Source organism: Entelurus aequoreus, linkage group LG05 (assembly GCF_033978785.1).
Source record: "Entelurus aequoreus isolate RoL-2023_Sb linkage group LG05, RoL_Eaeq_v1.1, whole genome shotgun sequence".
In the NCBI taxonomy this organism is placed as follows: Eukaryota; Metazoa; Chordata; class Actinopteri; order Syngnathiformes; family Syngnathidae; genus Entelurus; species Entelurus aequoreus.
In genome coordinates, this window is record NC_084735.1 from 8,413,307 (window position 1) to 8,435,974 (window position 22,668).

At 39.3% G+C, this 22,668-nt stretch overlaps 1 protein-coding gene and 1 long non-coding RNA gene across 2 annotated transcripts in view; one reads left to right on the forward strand and one right to left on the reverse strand.

The window, feature by feature from the left end:
- Positions 1-1,221: 1,221 nt before the first annotated feature.
- Positions 1,222-20,680, reverse strand: LOC133650124 (uncharacterized). Its single transcript, XR_009826186.1, has 3 exons — positions 20,408-20,680; positions 13,990-14,109; positions 1,222-1,508 (listed from the first exon to the last, which is right to left on the reverse strand). It is a non-coding gene; the product is annotated as an uncharacterized LOC133650124 (long non-coding RNA).
- fryb (furry homolog b (Drosophila)) overlaps positions 20,571-22,668 on the forward strand; it is a 184,905-nt gene continuing 182,807 nt past the window's right edge. Inside the window, exon 1 of the mRNA XM_062046964.1 lies at positions 20,571-21,276. Within this exon, the coding sequence (XP_061902948.1) occupies positions 21,027-21,276 (250 nt within the window). The 5' untranslated portion in view covers positions 20,571-21,026. The remainder of the gene's footprint in view (positions 21,277-22,668) is intronic.

Genomic DNA, 22,668 nt, shown 5'->3' on the forward strand with positions numbered 1-22,668 from the left:
TCATTATTTCGATTACCCAGAATTTGAGTTAAGAATAATACCTTTATAACCCCAAAAATGGGTTGCTCTTTAGAAAAAAACCTCCAAAATTTAACTCAACACTAGCAACCCATAAATTGGGTTTTCAAAAAAAAGGTAACTTATTAATAAACATTTTTTTAAAAAAGCCTCTTACCTGAAAATTGGTTATTCATTGAAAAACAACCCAAAAATGGTTCATAATTTAAAACCCCCAGAAATTGAGTTAAAAATAATACCTTTATAACCCCAAAAATGGGTTGCTCTTTAGAAAAAAACCTCCAAAATTTTACTCAACACTAGCAACCCATAAATTCGGTTTTCAAGAAAAAGGTAACTTATTAATAAACATTTTTTTTAAAAAGCCTCTTACCTGAAAATGGGTTATTCATTGAAAAACAACCCAAAAATGGTTCATAATTTAAAACCCCCAGAAATTGAGTTAAAAATAATACCCTTATAACCCAAAAAATGGGTTGCTCTTCATACATTTACACAATTTCCCATGTGGATCAATAAAGTTTGAAGCCTCTTACCCAAAAATGTGTTACTCATTAAAAAACAACCCAAAGACGGATAATCATTTTGATAACCCAGAATTTGAGTTAAGAATAACACCTTTATAGCCCCAAAAATGGGTTGCTTTTCAAACATTTACACAATTTCCCCTGTGGATCAATAAAGTGTGTCTCAGTTAAAAAACCAACAACTCCAAAATGTAACTCAACACTAGCAACCCATAAATTGGGTCTTCAAGAAAAAGGTACCAAAAACCCAAGAACGGTTCTATATTTCGATAACCCAGAATATGAGTTAAGAATAATACCTTTATAACCCCAAAAATGGGTTGCTCTCCATAAAAAATAACTCTAAAATTTAACTCAACACTAGCAACCCATAAATGGGATCTTCAAGAAAAAGGTAACTTTATAATAATAATAATAATTTAAAAAAAAAAAGCTTTTTACCCAAAAATGGGCTAGTTATTGAAAAACAACCCAAAAATGGTTCATAATTTAAATAACCCAGAAATTGAGTTAACAATAATACCCTTATAGCCCAAAAAATGGGTTGCTCTTCATAAATGTACACTATTTCCCCTGTGGATCAATAAAGTTTGTCTAAGTTAAAAAAAAAAAACAACTCCAAAATTTAATTCAACACGAGCAACCCATAAATTGGGTTACTAAAATAACCCGGCATTTTTTTTTATTTTTTTTTACAGTGTATAGCAATAAAAAGTTCATCTTATTAACAATATTGCGTGAAAAAAAAGGGTTCGAGGAAAGAAGTCAGACAATAGTGAGCAGGGCATGCATTCAGCATCCCTCCATAGCAGGTGTCCTGCCCTTGGACCGCGGTGCGCCCCTAGCGACGCGTTGACGGACAGCCAGCGGCAGCCAATCAGAGACGTCCTGGGGGCCGCGGTTTCCATGGCGGGCGCTTGTGATTGGTTGCTAGGGGCGGGGCCTGGCTGTGCTGCTGTCAGCCTGGAAGCGGCAGAGGGAGAGGACGGATGAAAACAAGCCATTAAAGCAGGGGGAAAAAAGGAAAAAGGGGGACAATCGGCGTCGAGGGATGGCCCAGTGATCGCAGACGTCGACCAAGAAGAGGTACAATTTGGCTGAAATGTCGGAGGTTATAACTGCTGCGTGACGCCGCGACTACAAAGGCGGGCGGTGATGTTTTGATGGACCAGCCCGGGCTAGCTTGTTAGCTTGTTAGCTTGGAATAATGTTCACCGGTTAAGAGGAGGCGGGGGACGTTTTTACTTCCAGCCGAACACGGCGAACAAAGACGAGGCGGACGTGCTAATTGAAGACCGGGGCGGGGGGGAGAAAGGAGCTAACGCGTTAGCTCGGTGGCTTTACAATAATTAGCCAAATTAGCAACGCTAATTGCCAATAAAGACGGCGATAAATCCTGAACATTCTCACACTGAAGCCTCTACAATGTTGCTTTCAGGTGGAAACTATCGAGGTTAAATAACTGTCCTCATTTTATTGTGTTGACGTTTTTTTCCCGTTTTTTTTAAATTGGTTCATCCATCTTCTTCCGCTTATCCGAGGTCGGGCCGCGGGGGCAGCAGCCTAAGCAGTGAAGCCACGCCGTCCTGATGTATAACAAACAAAGTGCAAAGCCATAGGCTCACTCATCCATCCATTTTCTACCGCTTATCCCTTTCGGGGTCACGGCGGGGTGCTGGAGCCTTTCTCAGCTACAATCGTGCGGAAGGCGGAGTACACCCTGGACAAGTCGCCACCTCATCACAGGGCCAACACAGATAGACAGACAGACAACATTCACACACTAGGGACCATTTTTTTTGTGTGTGTTGCCAATCAACCTGCAGTATTATAATAAAAGTCATAATTTTACTCAACGCAAGTCAAATTTTGACAAGAAAAACTGAACATTTGTGCAATATTATGACAAAAGTTGGAATTTTACTCAATGGCAGTCGCAATTTTACAAGAAAAGCTTACAATTTTTGGCAATTTTATGAAAATAGTCGTAATTTTTAGAGATATCCGATAATGGCTTTTTTGCCGATATTCCGATATTGTCCAACTCTTGACTACCGATTCCGATATCAACGGATATATACAGTGGTGGAATTAACACATTATTATGCCTAATTTTGTTGTGATGCCCCGCTGGATGCATTAAACAACGTAACAAGGTTTTCCAAAATAAATCAACTCACGTTATGGGAAAAAAATGCCAACATGGCACTGCCATATTTATTATTGAAGTCACAAAGTGCATTTTTTTTTTTAACATGCCTCAAAACAGCAGCTTGGAATTTGGGACATGCTCTCCCTGAGAGAGCATGAGGAGGTTGAGGTGGGCGGGGGTGTATATTGTAGCGTCCCGGAAGAGTTAGTGGTGCAAGGGGTTCTGGGTATTTGTTCTGTTGTGTTTATGTTGTGTTACGGTGCGGATGTTCTCCCGAAATGTGTTTGTCATTCTTGTTTGGTGTGGGTTCACAGTGTGGCGCATATTTGTAACAGTGTTAAAGTTGTTTATACGGCTAACCTCAGTGTGTCCTGTATGGCTGTTGACCAAGTATGCTTGCATTCACTTGTGTGTGTGAAAAGCCGTAGATATTATGTGACTGGGCCGGCACGCAAAGGCAGTGCCTTTAAGGTTTATTGGCGTTCTGTACTTCTCCCTACGTCCGTGTTCCACATACTTGCCAACCCTCCCGTTTTTAGCGGGAGAATCCCGGTATTCAGCGCCTCTCCCGACAACCTCCCGGCAGAGATTTTCTCCCGACAAACTCCCGGTATTCAGCCGGAGCTGGAGGCCACGCCCCCTCCAGCTCAATGCGGACCTGAGACTGAGTGGGGACAGCCTGTTCTCACGTTCGCTTTCCCACAATATAAACAGCTTGCCTGCCCAATGACGTCATAAAATTTACAGGCAACATACACCGTGTATGTTGCCTGTAAATTTTGTAGAACAGACTTCTCCATTGAACACGGTGGTCGAAATGATATACTCATCATGAACGGAGAAGTTAAACAGGACAATACTGCCATCTAATGGATAGCCACCGGAACACTGAAATTCAAGTTTGTTTGTTTTTTCTATGTAAATAAAATATATATATATATATAGCTAGAATTCACTGAAAGTCAAGTATTTCTTATATATATATATATATATATATATATATACATATATATATATATATATATATATATATATATATATATATATATATATATATATATATATATATACATATATATATATATATATATATATATATATATATATATATATATATATATATATATATATATATATATATATATATATATATATATGTGTATGAAATACTCGAGTTGGTGAATTCTAGCTGTAAATAACCACGCCCCCCGACCCCACCCCTGACCAAGCCCCCCCCTACTCCCGATATTGGAGGTCTCAAGGTTGGCAAGTATGGTGTACCACTCCGTACAGCGGCGTTTTAAAGGCCTACTGAAACCCACTACTACCGACCACGCAGTCTGATAGTTTATATATCAATGATGAAATGTTAACATTGCAACACATGCCAATACGGCCGGGTTAACTTATAAAGTGACATTTAAAACTTCCCGGGAAATATCCGGCTGAAACGTCGCGGTATGATGACGTATGCGCGTGACGAAGTCAGAGTAACGGAAGTTATGGTACTCCTAGAATCCTATACAAAAAGCCCTGTTTTCATTTCATAATTCCACAGTATTCTGGACATCTTTTGCAATTTGTTTAACGAACAATGAAGGCTGCAAAGAAGACAGTTGTAGGTGAGATCGGTGTATTAGCAGCGGACTACAGCAACACAACCAGGAGGACTTGGTTGGAGCGCTAGCCGCGCTAGCCGCGCTAGCCGCGCTAGCCGCCGACCTCACCTTGACTTCCTACGTCTCCGGGCCGCCAAACGCATCGGGTGAAGTCCTTCGTCCTTCTGCCGATCGCTGGAACGCAGGTGAGCACGGGTGTTGATGAGTAGATGAGGGCTGGCTGGCGTAGGTGGAGAGCTAATGTTTTTAGCATAGCTCTGTGAGGTCCCGTTGCTAAGTTAGCTTCAATGGCGTCGTTAGCACAGCATTGTTAACCTTCGCCAGCCTGGAACGCATTAACCGTGTATTTACATGTCCACGGTTTAATAGTATTGTTGATTTTCTATCTATCCTTCCAGTCAGGGGTTTATTTTTTTGTTTCTATATGCAGTTAAAGCACGATGCTATCACGTTAGCTCGTAGCTAAAGCATTTCGCCGATGTATTGTCGTGGAGATAAAAGGCACTGAATGTCCATTTCGCGTTCTCAACTCTCATTTTGAAGAGGATATAGTATCCGAGGTGGTTTAAAATACAAATCCGTGATCCACAATAAAAAAAGGAGAGTGTGGAATCCAATGAGCCAGCTTGTACCTAAGTTACGGTCAGAGCGAAAAAAGATACGTCCATCACTGTCTCTCAAGTCCTTCACTGTAACGTTCCTCATCTACGAATCTTTCATCCTCGCTCAAATTAATGGGGTAATCATCACTTTCTCGGTCCGAATTTCTCTCGCTCCAATGTAAACAACGGGGAATTGTGAGGAATACTAGCTCCTGTGACGTCACGCTACTTCCGGTACAGGCAAGGCTTTTTTTTTATCAGCGAGCAAAAGTTGCGAACTTTATCGTCGATTTTCTCTACTAAATCCTTTCAGCAAAAATATGGCAATATCGCGAAATGATCAAGTATGACACATAGAATGGATCTGCAATTCCCGTTTAAATTAAAAAAAATCATTTCAGTAGGCCTTTAAAAAGTCATAAATTTTACTTTTTGAAACCGATACCGATAATTTCCGATATTACATTTTAATGCATTTATCGGCCGATAATATCGGCAGTCCGATATTATCGGACATCTGTAATTATAATGTAATGTAATTTTAAAAATGTATAAAAAATAATTTAAATAACCATTTAAAAGGATATAAACTTTTATTTCTCATTACTGTAAAATTGTTGGAAAGTAAATCTAAAAAAAATATATATATATGTAAAAAAATTGACTAAAATAAATATTGAAAATCTTAAAGTGCATTTTTCCCCATTTGGAAAAACTAGGTTGGATGTTGTCTTTTGGTTTGTTGCCATCAAGTGATCATGGCATTCCCTGTATTGATGGGCCCATATTGCCCCATCCAATTTGAAGCTAAAACATTACCACAACGCGACATTTGGCTTTGTGATCATATTTTTTCCTCCTAATTGTTGTTACTTTGCCCAGCTTCTCACTGGCGAGTCGCGAGGTTCTCTGTCCATGCTTCGTTTGTGTGCGGTCTCGCTGAGACAAAGATTGTCAATGACTGAAAAGAGGGCTCACTGCGTTCAGTTAATTGTACCGTTAGATAAACGCAGAAAACGATGCACAGAGGGAGACGTCTTTCTCCCTGGGGAAAAATAAACAAACTCAGCCTCCTGCTGTTACCGAATCACACTAATTAAATTTGATTAATCAATTCAATGCCCATTAATTGTGCAACCCTAGTTTGTGTGTAAGTTTGGAGGCGGGATTGTAAGAGACAACTACCTCGTGATTAAATATGTGTACTGAATTATTGTGCTGTACATATTTTAGGTCAGGGGTGTCCAAAGTGCGGCCCGGGGGCCATTTGCGGCCCGCAGGTCATGTTTTAACGGCCCCACTGCACATTTTAAAAATACTATTTAAAAAAATGTAAAACGTAAAAAGTGGTATAAAAGAGCAAACAGGTGAAATGTAACAAGAAAATGTTGCAATGTTTACTCTTAATAACACAAAGCTGCCATGCAGGCTGTTTCTTTCTTTAAAAAATAATAATGAATCAAAATCAATGTCATTATGAATTATTGACCTATTCAAAAGGCTCCAATTACGTCACGTTAAATATTCCACTTTGAGATATTTTTTGGGGAAAATATAGCATATTTTGTGTTTGCCATATAAAAAACTGAGCTGTTTTAAAAAAAAAAGAAAGGCCTAAAACGAACAAACAAAAAACATAAACAACAATAAAACTTATAATTGACGGATAGATCTGAAGTTGATCTCGAGATTATTGTGTTAAAAGTAAACAGCAAAAACAAATGTATAATTTATTTTTTTAACACTTTAATGAGTTTTGGATCCCCAATAATTTTAGTGTGATTTGTTTTTAAGTGTCATTGCTAAAAAAATAATAATGAATTAAAATCAATGGTGTTATGAGTTATTGACCTTTTTAAGGCTCAAATTATTATATAATCTCGAATATTCCACTTTAAAAAAATTATTGGGTGAAAATATTGCATATTTTGTGTTTTTTTTCCATAAAAAAACAGGGTTTTCTTTGACAAAAAGAGCATACAACTTAAATCTTTAAAAACATTATATTGACAGATAGACTTAATGTTGATCTAGAGATTTAAAACTTGAATAATAATAAAATTAGTAATACTGAATAATGACACATTCTTAATATTTTTTTTGACCAAAACCCTTTGGGGTCCCCGGGATCAAGACTGAGTGGAGGCCTGCATGTATATTTGTTATACATATATTGTATTGGTTTTTAAAATAAAAAATATCAAAATGGCCCCCGCTTGCTTTAATTTTTCAGTGTGCGGCCCTCAGTGGAAAAAGTTTGGACACCCCTGTTTTAGGTCAAAGACTGTGATTGTTGATGATAGAATGCAGTGAATAAGTCTCGTATTTGTACTCCTATTTTTGTTCATGCTGACTCTCCATGTCACCAGCTGTTTGCCTCAGCCAGTCTGCATGGGCGACCCAATTAGGTCCATTGTTCTGGGCTTAAACTACGAGCACAACACAGCATGACCCTTTGCAGGGGTCTTCAACTATGTCCAGTCCAAGGACCCCCAAACTGATAAAACGCACTCCCCCTTCTTATATATCATGCAAAACATTTTATTAGCGACCGAATGTCCCTTTGGGACAGAGGACCCTATTGTATTTGTAAGGTTTTATTATTATTATACCGCCGCCTCTTTGAGCTGTAATTTGACCCCCTTAACATGCTTCAAAACTCACCATATTTGACACACACATTAGGACTGGCGAAAATTGCGATCTAATAAAAAAACCTAGCCCCAAAACTCAAAATTGCGCTCTAGAGCCCCCTAGGAAGAAAACACAGACAAAACTGCCTGCAACTTCCAGTAGGAATGTCGTAGAGACATGAAACAAAAACCACTTAGACCTAGATTTCATACACTGACATCCTTCAGCAAAAATCAACAGGAAGTTTGCAATTCCCCCTTCAAAACAAGTTTTGTAAAAACAGTCACCTTTGCCTCTTTGAGCTATAATTTGACCCCCTTAACATGTTTCAAAACTCACCAAACTGGACACACACATCAGGACTGGCAAAAATTGCGATCTAATAAAAAACCCAACCCCAAAACTCAAAATTGCGCTCTAGCGCCCCCTAGGAAGAAAACACAGACAAAACTGCTCCTAGGAAGAAAACACAGACAAAACTGCCTGTAACTTCCAGTAGGAATGTCGTAGAGACATGAAACAAAAAACCTCTATGTAGATCTCACTTAGACCTAGATTTCATACACTGACAACCCCCGGCAAAAATCTACAGGAAGTTTGCAATTCCCCCTTCAAAACAAGTTTTGTAAAAACAGTCACCTTTGCCTCTTTGAGCTATAATTTGACCCCCTTAACGTGCTTCAAAACTCACCAAACTGGACACACACATCAGGACTGGCAAAAATTGCGATCTAATAAAAAACCCAACCCCAAAACTCAAAATTGCGCTCTAGCGCCCCCTAGGAAGAAAACACAGACAAAACTGCTCCTAGGAAGAAAACACAGACAAAACTGCCTGTAACTTCCAGTAGGAATGTCGTAGAGACATGAAACAAAAACCTCTATGTAGGTCTCACTTAGACCTAGATTTCATTCACTGACAACCCCCAGCAAAAATCAACAGGCAGTTTGCAATTCCCCCTTCAAAACTAAAGTTTTGTAAAAACCGGTCACCTTTTTTCAAACATTATCTCCTCTGAGCGCGTTTGTCGTGTCGGCTTCAAACTAGCACAGGAGAGAGATTGAACCCTTCTGATTAAAAGTTGATGAAAGAGTTTTAATTACTGCTCCGGTTTGGATTTTATGTGCCGTCAAAGTCGGTCCTGTCCATCGCTGCTTGCAGCTTTAATTTTTGATTTGTATTTATTTATTTATTTGACAGGGACAGTACAATGAAACATTGCTAGCCATAGGTAACCCATGTCACAGTACATGAGACTTCTAGCCACAGGCTAGTTTGCAACACTCGTCCCTGGTTAGGCTTTTAAAGAAAAGTGGAAAACACATACAAAAAGATTAAGACAAGTACAAAATGAAAATACATTAAAAAAAACAATTGGCCATGTAATCGATGCCAATTGACTCCTGCAAACATGACACACATGTTCTGGTCCTGTCCCTAGTCTGAAAGCCTACTGGATTAATATTTGTAAACATCTTGCAGATGCACTACATTTTAAATTGACGCCTTGTGCAGAATGGGCTATTTTTAGAATTCCACCAAACTATCAAAAAAATGAAGCAGACTTTTAGGGATAGTATCGCCTTTGCATCATTAGACTTCGACTTAGACAAACTTTAATGATCCACAAGGGAAATTGTTCCACACAGCAGCTCAGTTACAAAGGATGGAAAGTTACAAAGGATGGTCGTTCTATACTCGGAGGAATGCCAGACGCAGGTGTTTTTGTGGTGCGTTCATGGGACGCTGAACGGAGTAGGACGCCACAACGCTCCGTTAGAATGAATAAATAATAGATTTGATTTGTTACGCAGTTTTCATTTAAACACCTCTTAAAATGCTAATCTAATATTTAAAACAATCAAAGCTCAGCCATTAAAACAGATAAACTACTAAAAAGATGAAAACACTGTCAGTGAAGCATAAGAAACACAAAACATACAAAATAGTGGCTATTTTTAACATTGTGTCCATTTAATTTGAGTTGTTTTAAAAAACAAAAGATAACTAGGTCAAATGATTTCAGTAAGTACTTTTTGAGTATACTTAGCAATACCACGATAATAATGATAACGGTGATAATTAGGGGTGCTCCAAAAGTCATTTAACACCCAAATTGTGATTCTTATTTAACATTTGGATACTAAATCGATTCATAATTTTTTAAATAGCTTTTTAGCTTATTCTTTTTTTTAAATTTATATAAAAAAAATTTAAATACGTTTTTAGGCCATCTTTATGCTTCCTCGCCGTGTGTATAGAAACCAAAATAAGATTTTGTAACATGTAACCTGTTTTGAAAAGGTTTTATTATAATTACTGCACCAAATAATGTGAGAATCTGTTTGAACCCAGAATCATGTCCAATCGAGATTCGAATCTGAATCGAATCGTCACACAGAGAATCAGAATCAGATCGAATTGTAATGCTCCCAAAGTTTGATCATTTTGGTCGTGATATGACACCCCTAATCCACACTGATGGGAGCTAATTAAAAGCTTATAAATTAATTGGACATCCGGCACTTCCCTACTGGTGAGCTGGCCTTTCCTTACTCACTATCACTGTTGCCATGGATACCAGGCGGAACCTCACTCACACCCACTGGCTTACAAAGCGGGGTCTTTCTGCCAGGCAAGTCTGCACAAAAACACACATTCCTTAGAATCCTCGTGTGCTGACTAACGTCCCCTCGGGTGTTGCTAATGTTTTTTTTAATGTCGCAAATGACGCCTTTACTCACGAGCCGGACTTTTGTTATTGCAGACTTGTTGTTGTTATGCAACTAATTGATGTCCTGTGGCTTTGTTTCCCAACTTGACACAGTCAGCCAAAGGAATCTGTTTGGCACTCCGAGTGTGTTTGTGGACGCCTCAGCACGGGCACACTGGAATGTTTGTTTGCACTTTTTACTCACTGTTATTGCACAATTAGCATTTTGTCAGTCTCAGGTCTTGCTGTGGAAAAAAGTATTTTCACACTTGTTGATCCTGAGGCAGTTGTGAGAGTTCCAGTGTGACTCATTGACCTTTTAATATCCACTGATTCTGGAAAAAAGTCAAAACAGAATGCTCCCCCCAGTGACCCGGACCCCCCTGATGCCTTATTTAAAAGCCACAGTCACAAATGTTGGTTTTAATCTGGGGTGTGATCGCACCCCATGTCCAAGAAATATTGAAACGGCAGTCTTGCTTCAGGGACTGTCCCAAATTATTTGAAGCAAGCTGTTGTGGAGCCCATGCTAAAGAAGCCAGACTTAGATCCTATTACTATACTATTTTATCACATTTTAGACCCATTTAAGTTCAACTTAAAGTACCCACGATTGTCACACACACACACTAGGTGTGGCGAAATTATTCTCTGCATTTGACCCATCACCCTTGATCACCCCCTGGGAGGTGAGGGGAGCAGTGGGCAGCAGCGGTGGCAGCGCCCGGGAATCATTTTTGGTGATTTAACCCCCAATTCCAACCCTTGATGCTGAGTGTGGAAGTAATGGGTCCCATTTTTATAGTCTTTGATATGACTCGGCCGGGGTTTGAACTCACGACCTACCGATCTCAGGGCGGACACTCTCACCACAAGGCCACTGAGCAGGTCAATATATATATATATATATATTAGAGGTGTGGGAAAAAATCGATTCGAATTCGAATCGCGATTCTTACGTTGTGCGATTCAGAATCGATTCTCATTTTTAAAAAATCAATTTTTTTTGGTATTTTTTTGTATTGAAATATATATATATATTTTTTTATTTTTTTTAAATTAATCAATCCAACAAAACAATACACAGCAATACCATAACAATGTTGCACACGCGACAATATGTGACGTATGTAAGAAGGTGCGCTTGTTTTATCTCTCTGTGAGAAGCAGAAAAAGGGAAAAAGTGAGAAACGCATGTAGTGTAATGCCCGCAGCTAAAAGCAACTGCGTGAGAACATATACTCCAATACTCAGGATATAGTCATTTTCTATATCGCACAGAGACAAACCCGCAATATATCGAGTATATTCCATACATCACCCAGCCCTAGTTCAGGTCATATCTGACAAACAGAACTTTTAAAATCCAAATTGATGATTCAGCTTCGGCCTATGCTCCCTCGTCCTGTGGCGTCCCTCAGGGTTCAATCCTAGGACCAATCCTGTTTTCAGTGTGTATCCTGCCCATTCAACACATTTAAAAAATATATATATATCATCTTTATGCGGATGATAAACAAATACAGCCCTTTGAGACACTTGTGATTTAGGGCTATATAAATAAACATTGATTGATTGATCTATGTCCTTTTAAAAAAAAAGAAAAGTGACACATGTTTCTAATCATTTTGAGGACATAAAAGCATGGTTGGCGGTAAACATTTTAAACTTAAATGAGAACGAGACAGAAATAATTGTATTCGACTGAAAAGTCAAACAGAATGCTCCCCCCAGTGACCTGGACCCCCTGATGCCTTATTTAAAGGCCTACTGAAATTTTTTTTTTTTATTTAAACGGGAATAGCAGATCAATTCTATGTGTCATACTTGATCATTTCGCGATATTGCCATATTTTTGCTGAAAGGATTTAGTAGAGAAAATCGACGATAAAGTTCGCAACTTTTGCTCGCTGATAAAAAAAAGCCTTGCCTGTACCGGAAGTAGCGTGACGTCACAGGAGCTAGGATTCCTCACAATTCCCCGTTGTTTACAATGGAGCGAGAGAGATTCGGACCGAGAAAGTGATGATTACCCCATTAATTTGAGCGAGGATGAAAGATTCGTAGATGAGGAACGTTACAGTGAATGACTTGAGAGGCAGCGATGGACGTATCTTTTTTCGCTCTGACCGTAACTTAGGTACAAGCTGGCTCATTGGATTCCACACTCTTCTTTTTCTATTGTAGATCACAGATTTGTATTTTAAACCACCTCGGATACTATATCCTCTTGAAAATGAGAGTCGAGAACGCGAAATGGACATTCAGTGCCTTTTATCTCCACGACAATACATCGGCGAAATGCTTTAGCTACGAGCTAACGTGATAGCATCTTGCTTTAACTGCATATAGAAACAAAAGAAATAAACCCCTGACGGGAAGTATAGATAGAAAATCAACAATACTATTAAACCGTGGACATGTAAATACACGGTTAATGCTTTCCAGGCTGGCGAAGGTTAACAATGCTGTGCTAACGACGCCATTGAAGCTAACTTAGCAACCAGACTGCACAGAGCTATGCTAAAAACATTAGCTCTCCACCTACGCCAGCCAGCCCTCATTTGCTCATCAACACCCGTGCTCACCTGCGTTCCAGCGATCGGCAGAAGGACGAAGGACTTCACCCGATGCGTTTGGCGGCCCGGAGACGTAGGAAGTCAAGGTGAAGTCGGCGGCTAGCGCGGCTAGCGCGGCTAGCGCGGCTAGCGCTCCAACAAAGTCCTCCTGGTTGTGTTGCTGTAGTCCGCTGCTAGTACACTGATCCCACCTACAACTGTCTTCTTTGCAGCCTTCATTGTTCATTAAAAAAATTGCAAAAGATGTCCAGAATACTGTGGAATTATGAAATGAAAACAGAGCTTTTTGTATAGGATTCTACGGGGTACCATAACTTCCGTTACTCGGACTTCGTCACGCGCATACGTCATCATACCGCGATGTTTCAGCCGGATATTTCCCGGGAATTTTAAAATGTCACTTTATAAGTTAACCCGGCCGTATTGGCATGTGTTGCAATGTTAAGATTTCATCATTGATATATAAACTATCAGACTGCGTGGTCGGTAGTAGTGGCTTTCAGTAGGCCTTTAACACCCACAGTCACAAATCTTGGTTTTAAGTTAGACAATGATTTTAAATTGGAACATCAGATTAACTCCGTTGTCTGTTTTATCATCTAAGACTTTTAGCCAAATTTTAATCAGTTTTATCTTTCGACGACTTTGAGCGGGTAACCCGTTTGGACGACTGCAACTCCCTCTACGTTGGAATGAAGCAGGCCTCAATCGCTCCATTGCAGTTAGTCCAAATTTTTAACTGGCACTAAAAAAACATGAACACATTTTAGCATCCCTTCACTGGCTCCCAGTTCATTTTAGAACTCATTGTAAAATATTGTTGTTTTTTTAAAATCTCTTAACGGATTAGCGCCAGACCTTTTTAAAAAAACGTACACCTCCACAAGGTCTCTGAGGTCAGCTGATCCCTTTCTTCTTGTCTTCTCCAAAAAACCCGTTTAAAATCCAGAGGTGATTGTACATTTTCTGCTGTGGCTCTAAGACTTTGGAACAGTATCCCTCTCGAGTTGTAAATCAGGCCTAAAACATATTTTTACTCTTTGGCTTTTAAACCAGCATGAGAGTTGTGCGATTTTAGTCTATTTTGTTTTATAGTTAAATGTTTTATATTATTGACTCTCCTAGTATGTAAGTCTCAACTCACTTCTACTGTGTTTTGAAATGTGCTGTAGAGATAAAGTGGATTGGATTGAACGGACTCCAGGGGGCGCCATTGCAGTGGTCGGTGCCTGGCAGCAGTGCAGCGTGAGGCAGTGGTTGAAACCTGAAAGGAATGAATCACTATGAGAACATGTAATGACAAGCAAGTGGATTTAAAATGTGACAAGTGTCAGACCGTGCGTGCGCTCCCTGAATCCTCACAAGTAGGACGTCAAATGTTTGCAGGGCAAATGCAGCTTTTTTCCTTTTTAAAAAATTCATATTATGTTTATAAACTCAGGAAATACGTCCCTGGACACATGAGGACTTTGAATATGACCAATGTATGATCTTGTAACTACTTGGTATCGGATCCATACCTAAATTTGTGGTATCATCCGAAACTAAGTATCAAAGAAGAGAAGAATAAGTGATTATTACATTTCAACAGAAGTGTAGATAGAACATTTTAAAACAGAAAATAAGCAGATATTAACAGTAAATGAACAAGTACATTAATAACAAATTTTTACAGCTTGTCCCTCATAATGTTGACAAAATAATAGAATGGTGAATGACACAATATGTTACAGACTAATTAGGAGTCTTTGTTTGTTTACTTACTACTAAAAGACAAGTTGTCTAGTATGTTCACTATTTTATTTAAAGACTAAATTGTTGCAATAATTAACACATGTTTAATGTGCCCTAAGATTTTTTTTGTTCAAATAAAGCCAATAATGCTATTTTTTGGGTCCCCTTTATTTAGAAAAGTATCGAAATACAATTCTTAATGGAAAATATGTTTCTTGTTTTCATAGTAGCATTTAAGCTAACTATTTATCTGTACAGTAATCTATTTATTTATTTATTTATATATATTTATTTATTTTATATATATAAAATATATATATTATTTATATATATTTATTTATTTATATATGCACCTTATTGCTTTTTTTTATCCTGCACTACCATGAGCTTATGTAACGAAATTTCGTTCTTATCTGTGCTGTAAAGTTCAAATTTGAATGACAATTAAAAGGAAGTCTAAGTCTAAGTCTAAACCAGCTGGCGCCAGTCAATCTGTGAGTTTATCAAAGTGCTTTTGTGGGGTTTTTCCATCATTTTCAATTAATAGTTTTATTGCGATTATCATCAATACCGTTGAATCAGCCCTTTGAGACACTCCTGATTTAGGGCTTTTTAAATAAAAATTGATTAATTGATACCGTTTATCGTTACATTCCTAGTTTTAACATATAATTAACAGAAGGCCTTAGATTTAGTAGTGAGAATGACTATCTCTCTGGTGATGAAGCCGGTGAAGTGACTTTTAGCAACAGAACAGTCGCCTTTCAACTGAATGAATGTGTTTGTTAGTTTTGTAGGTCAGATGGATTAACAGACTGAGAGAAATAGATATCTCTCTCTGCGTTAGTGCCTGGAAGCATGTGAATCAGAAGTGAGCAGCTGCAGTCAACACTGACTACGGTCGGAAATCAACTTTTCCAATGCACAAATCCCTCATAGGAGCTCTCATTTGGATTTAAGGACCTCCCCAGTTGATCCTAGGTCAGAACCTCTCTTGTTCCATAATTCTATGAGGCCGGTTCAGTTGTCAGTCTGAAGCAAAAACCCCTAGCACCTGTCCCTCCCAAGTGTTAGCCAGCAGCAGTCATGGGGACACAAGCACTCTTTTGTTCAAGACTCATCAGAAACCTGTTGAGCAAGAGGCTTCATGGTATGGCCTGACTTCATCTTCGTCAGCTTCTTTTGGCACTGACCCGTTTTTTGAGTTGAGCCTCACGCGACCATTACGTCAGCAAAACGAAACGACAGTTGTCCTTTAGAGAGAAAAAAACAACTGGTGACGGAGCAACTGTCCTCATGGCCCAGTTGCCTACTTTCTACAGCACTTGCAACCCTTGTGGAATCAATCCAGACTTATGTACACATAAAAGAGCCAAAAGCAGAAGAATGCATTAGGATTTTTCTGACTTTACACTGTTGAACTTTTGACTCTGTAAAAGTGACTGAATGGAGAAGGTTAAGCAAGCAAAGGGAGTCGAGCAGCAGACAGTAGTTTGCTGTCTTCAACAACAAATCAAAGCCGGTATGACAACCTCAACCGCCATTGTGGGTGATCATTCCTAACGTGCGTAATTTATAATTGACCCATATTTGTCAGTTGCTGAAAAGAATATGAACAATAGACAGCATTTTGCTCCGCCTCTTACAACCTTGCCTTTGTTTCTCTGCCAGACTCATGCCGTTTCCTGCCAAACCAGGAGCTAAGTTGCTAATTGAAGTCAGTCTTTATTTTATTTTGTTTTCAGCATTTTTACGTCACTTGCTTGTAGGGCTCACATTTGAACCTATATGGTACCAATTCCCTTTACCGAGCAATGAATACTGGTATTTGTGTGTGTTAAAGGCCTACTGAAAGCCACTACTACCGACCACGCAGTCTGATAGTTTATATATCAATGATGAAATCTTAACATTGCAACACATGCCAATACGGCCGGGTTAACTTATAAAGTGCAATTTTAAATTTCCCGCTAAACTTCCGGTTGAAAATGTCTATGTATGATGACGTATGCGCGTGACGTCAATCGTTGAAACGGAAGTATTCGGACACATTGAATCCTATACAAAAAACTCTGTTTTCATCTCAAAATTCCACAGTATTCTGGACATCTGTGTTGGTGAACCTTTTGCAATTTCTTTAATGAACAATAAAGACTGCAAAGAAGAAAGTTGTAGGTGGGATCGGTGTATTAGCGGCGGACTACAGCAACACAACCAGGAGGACTGAGAGATGGATAGCAGACGCGCTAGCCGCCGAACTCACCTTAACTTCCTCCGTCTCCGGGCCGCCGACCGCATCTGTGATCGGGTGAAGTCCTTCGTCGCACCGTTGATCGCTGGAACGCAGGTGAGCACGGGTGTTGATGAGCAGATGAGGTGGATAGCTAATGTTTTAGCATAGCTCTGTGAGGTCCGGTTGCTAAGTTAGCTTCAATGGCGTCGTTAGCAACAGCATTGTTAACCTTCGCCAGGCTGGAAAGCATTAACCGTGTAGTTACAGGTCCATGGTGTAATAGTACTGTTGATTTTCTATCTATCCTTCCAGTCAGGGGTTTATTTCTTTTGTTTCTATATGCAGTTAAGCACGATGCTATCACGTTAGCTCCGTAGCTAAAGTGTTTCGCCGATGTATTGTCGTGGAGATAAAAGTCACTGTGAATGTCCATTTCGCGTTCTCGACTCTCATTTTCAAGAGGATATAGTATCCGAGGTGGTTTAAAATACAAATCCGTGATCCACAATAGAAAAAGGAGAGAGTGTGGAATCCAATGAGCCAGCTTGTACCTAAGTTACGGTCAGAGCGAAAAAAGATATGTCTTGCACTGCATTCTAGTCCTTCGCTCTAACGTTCCTCATCCACAAATCTTTCATCCTCGCTCAAATTAATGGGGTAATCGTCGCTTTCTCGGTCCGAATCGCTCTAGCTGCATTGAAAACAATGGGGAAATGTGAGGAGCCTTTCAACTGTTGAAGTCACGCTACTTCCGGTACAGGCAAGGCTTTTTTTTATCGGCGACCAAAAGTTGCAACTTTATCGTCGATGTTCTCTACTAAATCCTTTCAGCAAAAATATGGCAATATTGCGAAATGATCAAGTATGACACATAGAATGGATATGCTATCCCCGTTTGAATAAAAAAATGTCATTTCAGTAAGCCTTTAATAAATATTAATTGTTTTTGATGATTAAATCCTATTTTTTATTGGCAACATTTAAAAATGAGCCGATTATGACAACTTTTGTCCACTTGTTATATCTTGCTTTATTATCGCATTTCTGAGTCTCATTTTCAAATATGACATTCACTCGCAATTACTGGTGCAAGCAAATCCAAGGCGTTTGTTGGAAGTAGTGTGTAGTTTATGGTGTGTTGGCTAATCAGTTCAGTCTTTTGTTGCGCCCTAAAAAGTGATAATACTGTAAGTATTGTACTATTAACGCACCAGCTGGTTGATTGTAACGTGCATCTTAGTCGTAGTTCTAATTAACAAATTTGAAGGTGTTAAAATTACCATGTAAAATTGCTATTGTTAGTCAGTATGACGTTAATAGCAAAGCCAATGTATATTAGCATCCAGCTAGCACATTTTTTGTTTTATTACCACGATTCCGAGTCTCATTTTCAAATATGACATTCACTTCACTCTTCACTCTTCACATGTGGGATCTGAGCCGAGGATGTCGTTGTGGCTTGTGCAGCCCTTTGAGACACTTGTGATTTAGGGCTATATAAGTAAACATTGATTGATTGATTGATTGACTTGCAATTACTGGTGCAAGCAAATCCAAGGCGTTAGTTGGAAGTAGTGTATAGTTTATAACAGGGGTCACCAACCTTTTTGAAACCAAGAGCTACTTCTTGGGTACTGATTAATGCGAAGGGCTACCAGTTTGATACACACTTAAATAAATTGCCAGAAATAGCCAATTTGCTCAATTTACCTTTAACTCTATGTTATTATTAATAATTAATGATATTTACACTTAATTGAACGGTTTAAAAGAGGAGAAAACACGAAAAAAATGACAATTCAATTTTGAAACATAGTTTATCTTCAATTTCGACTCTTTAAAATTCAACCGAAAAAAAGAAGAGAAAAACTAGCTAATTCGAATCTTTTTGAAAAAATTAAAAAAATAATTTATGGAACATCATTAGTAATTTTTCCTGATTAAGATTAATTTTAGAATTTTGATGACATGTTTTAAATAGGTTAAAATCCAATCTGCACTTTGTTAGAATATATAACAAATTGGATCAAGCTATATTTCTAACAAAGACAAATCATTATTTCTTCTAGATTTTCCAGAACAAAAATTTTAAAAGAAATTCAAAAGACTTTCAAATAAGATTCAAATTTGATTCTACAGATTTTCTAGATTTTCCAGAATAATTTTTTTGAATTTTAATCATAATAAGTTTGAAGAAATATTTCACAAATATTCTTTGTTGAAAAAACAGAAGCTAAAATGAAGAATTAAATTAAAATGTATTTATTATTCTTTACAATAAAAAAAATAAATGTACTTGAACATTGATTTAAATTGTCAGGAAAGAAGAGGAAGGAATTGAAAAGGTAAAAAGGTATATGTGTTTAAAAATCCTAAAATCATTTTTAAGGTTGTATTTTTTCTCTAAAATTGTCTTTCTGAAAGTTATAAGAAGCAAAGTAAAACAATTAATGAATTTATTTAAACAAGTGAAGACCAAGTCTTTAAAATATTTTCTTGGATTTTCAAATTCTATTTGAGTTTTGTCTCTCTTAGAATTAAAAATGTCAGGCAAAGCGAGACCAACTTGCTAGTAAATAAATACAATTTAAAAAATAGAGGCAGCTCACTGGTAAGTGCTGCTATTTGAGCTATTTTTAGAACAGGCCAGCGGGCTACTCATCTGGTCCTTACGGGCTACCTGGTGCCCGCGGGCACCACGTTGGTGACCCCTGGTTTATAATGTCTTGGCATTCTTTCAATGAGCTTCAAGAGGAACCTGAAATGGTTTTCCTTTCACAGGTGTCATAGTTTTGATGCCTTCAGTGACAATCTACAAGGTAAATAGTCTTGAAAATAAATAAAATGTATTGAAATGAGAAGGTGTGTCCAAACTTTTGGTCTGTACTGTGTGTGAAGCCTCAATTCCCCGTACACTCCTAAAAAACACGTTAGCTATCATTCGAATGTTTCCCGTCACATTGAGACAAGACGCAAGGTTTGTTTTCACACACTCGACCTCTCCTGGGTGTGGCACTCAATGGAGGTGATGTCATGACAATGATGGCATCAACAGTGAGATGGCCCCCCCCCAGGGTAGGTTCCTCCTGAGGAGCAACTATCTTCAGCCAGAGAGTGACACGCTGGCTGCGATAATAAACCACTGGAAATTTCCGTCTTAAGTCTTGATGTTTCTCTGGGTCTTTGTGCTAAATTGAGAAGTGCTGAGGGGATGAGTCCTCCGCCTAATTTTAGGACTGAGCTACATTATTTCCCTGATTTTGTGAGAAGGAGGAAGCAGTATGTTTTTTGAAGAACGAAATGCTTATTTGTCCGTCTCCGGTGCTGCTATGAAAGGAATTCTTAACGCTGGAAGACAGCGCTGACTCTGCACATTATCTTTCCATTACTATCTGCCCATCAAGATTACCAGGCAACCTTGTGCGAGCGCTGAGGGCTTTTCCTGTTTGTGTTTGGCTGTGTCTCGCCCCCCTGTCGAGGGGTGTGTCGGCTCCCAGTAACCCTACACCATTTACACGTTGAGGTTACTGTAACTGGCTAAACAGCCTGGACCAGAGTCGCGAGGACTCCCAACTCTTACTCCCGGGTCACATACCATGCGTTGGCTGTCTGAATCAAGTTGGCACATTCCGTCATGCTTCCATGGTGTGCAGGACATCAAGGATGAGGGACGAGGTAGCAAACAGGTGCTAGGAGTTGTTCTTCACGTACGGCAGGACGGAGTGTCAAAAAAATCCCCCTAAGAGGAAGAAAAAAACAGACAGCGAGTGGAAGAGATCCACCCAAACGTTTTAAATCAGCCAATCAAGCTGCCTTCTTGGAATTGGACTCCTCCCTGGCTCACCACCTGAGAGTAGAGAAACACAACCTTGCATCAGAGACTCCGAAGCTTCAGAGAGACAACAAATACTAGGTCTGACGGGTGTGCTGAGCTTTGACCAAAAAGACCACCTTTGAAACGGCGCTAAAAACACAAAGCTTTGGACGTAAACCTTTGGGAGGAACGCGCCGAAATCTTAGCAGTGGGACATGTCTTTGACGACAAAGCTGTGATCTCACCGAACTGATTGAGGAGAGAGGATGTGCAGGAGTGGACCTTAAGGACGGTTTAGGTTTTATGTGACATCATTCCAGGACCAGTTTTTCATTAATACATAATGTGGGAATCTCTCAGCTTCTAACTGAAGACTACCGGAAAAGGGACTGGTGGAACAATGATGTCTTTGCAGGATTTCGGAAGCATCGCCAGCCTGGGGGCTGAAAGCTGTACGTCGGACTATGGCGACAGCCTCTCGCTGAGCCAAAGCCAGGACCAGGATTTGGACAATTGGAACCCAGGCCAGGATGGGATGGTCATGGAGCACCTTGCCTCCGTGCCTTTAAACATGTACGATCGCAGTGACTTCATTGGGAGATTTTCTAAGTTCCAGTCCAGGTCCAGGAAGAGGACGAGGATCCTCATAGGTAGGTGAACACCAGCCAGTCAAGGATGTAAGGTTCAAGTGGATGCACGGACAAAGTCATTGATGACTGAATTGTTGCTAGAAAAGGTCTGATTTGAATGTGACTGCCATGTAAATGTGGGCAAGAGCGGAAGGTTCACAGAGGCTAGAAATGTTAGCTAAACAAAAGGTCACTTTACGGGAACATCATATAGCTTTACTCCATCTTCTACGAGCTAGTTTGAAGCCACTCTTTTCTCTCCCATTTTGTCTGCAGTTCTAACTTTTGAGGTCTCTTGTTGGTAGAGAAAACTGGACAAAACAGCACCATTGATCACTATCATAAAACAGCATATTTTTCCACTCTGCCTCTGACGCACGCACATTACTTCTACCTCGGCTGACACTCACTTCCTTGTCCGAACACTTCAAGTAGTCGTAGGCCTACAGTCGTGGTCAAAAGTGTGCATACACTTGTAAAGAACATCATGTCATGGCTGTCTTGAGTTTACAATCATTTCTACAACTCTTAATTTTTTGTGATGTAGTGATTGGAGCACATACTTGTTGGTCACAAAAAACATTCATGAAGTTTGCTTCTATTATGAATTTATTATGGGTCTACTGAAAATGTGAGCAAATGTGCTGGGTCAAAAGTATACATACAGCAATGTTAAAGGCCTACTGAAATGAATTTTTTTTATTTAAACGGGAATAGCAGATCCATTCTATGTGTCGTACTTGATCATTTCGCGATATTGCCATATTTTTGCTGAAAGGATTTAGTAGAGAAAATCGACGATAAAGTTCACAACTTTTGCTCGCTGATAAAAAAAGCCTTGCCTGTACCGGAAGTAGCGTGATGTCACAGGAGGTAATATTCCTCACAATTTTCCTTTGTTTACAATGGAGCGATAGAGATTCGGAGCGACAAAGCGACGATTACCCCATTAATTTGAGCGAGGATGAAAGATTCGTGGATGAGGAACGTTAGAGTGAAGAACTAGAGGCAGTGCAGGACGTATCTTTTTTCGCTCTGACCGTAACTTAGGTACAAGCTGGCTCATTGGATTCCACACTCTCTCCTTTTTCTATTGTGGATCACGGATTTGTATTTTAAACCACCTGGGATACTATATCCTCTTGAAAATGAGAGTCGAGAACGCTAAATGGACATTCACAGTGACTTTTATCTCCACGACAATACATCGGTGACACACTTAGCTACTGAGCTAACGTGATAGCATCGTTCTCAAATGCAGATAGAAACAAAATACATAAATTCCTTTACCACTTTTGAGTTTGGGGTAGGGGCAGGCCCGGCCCTAACCAATCTGGCGCCCTAGGCAAGATTTTAGGTGGCGCCCCCCATACCACATCGGCAGTGAAGTGTATATACTCACAAGAAACCGAA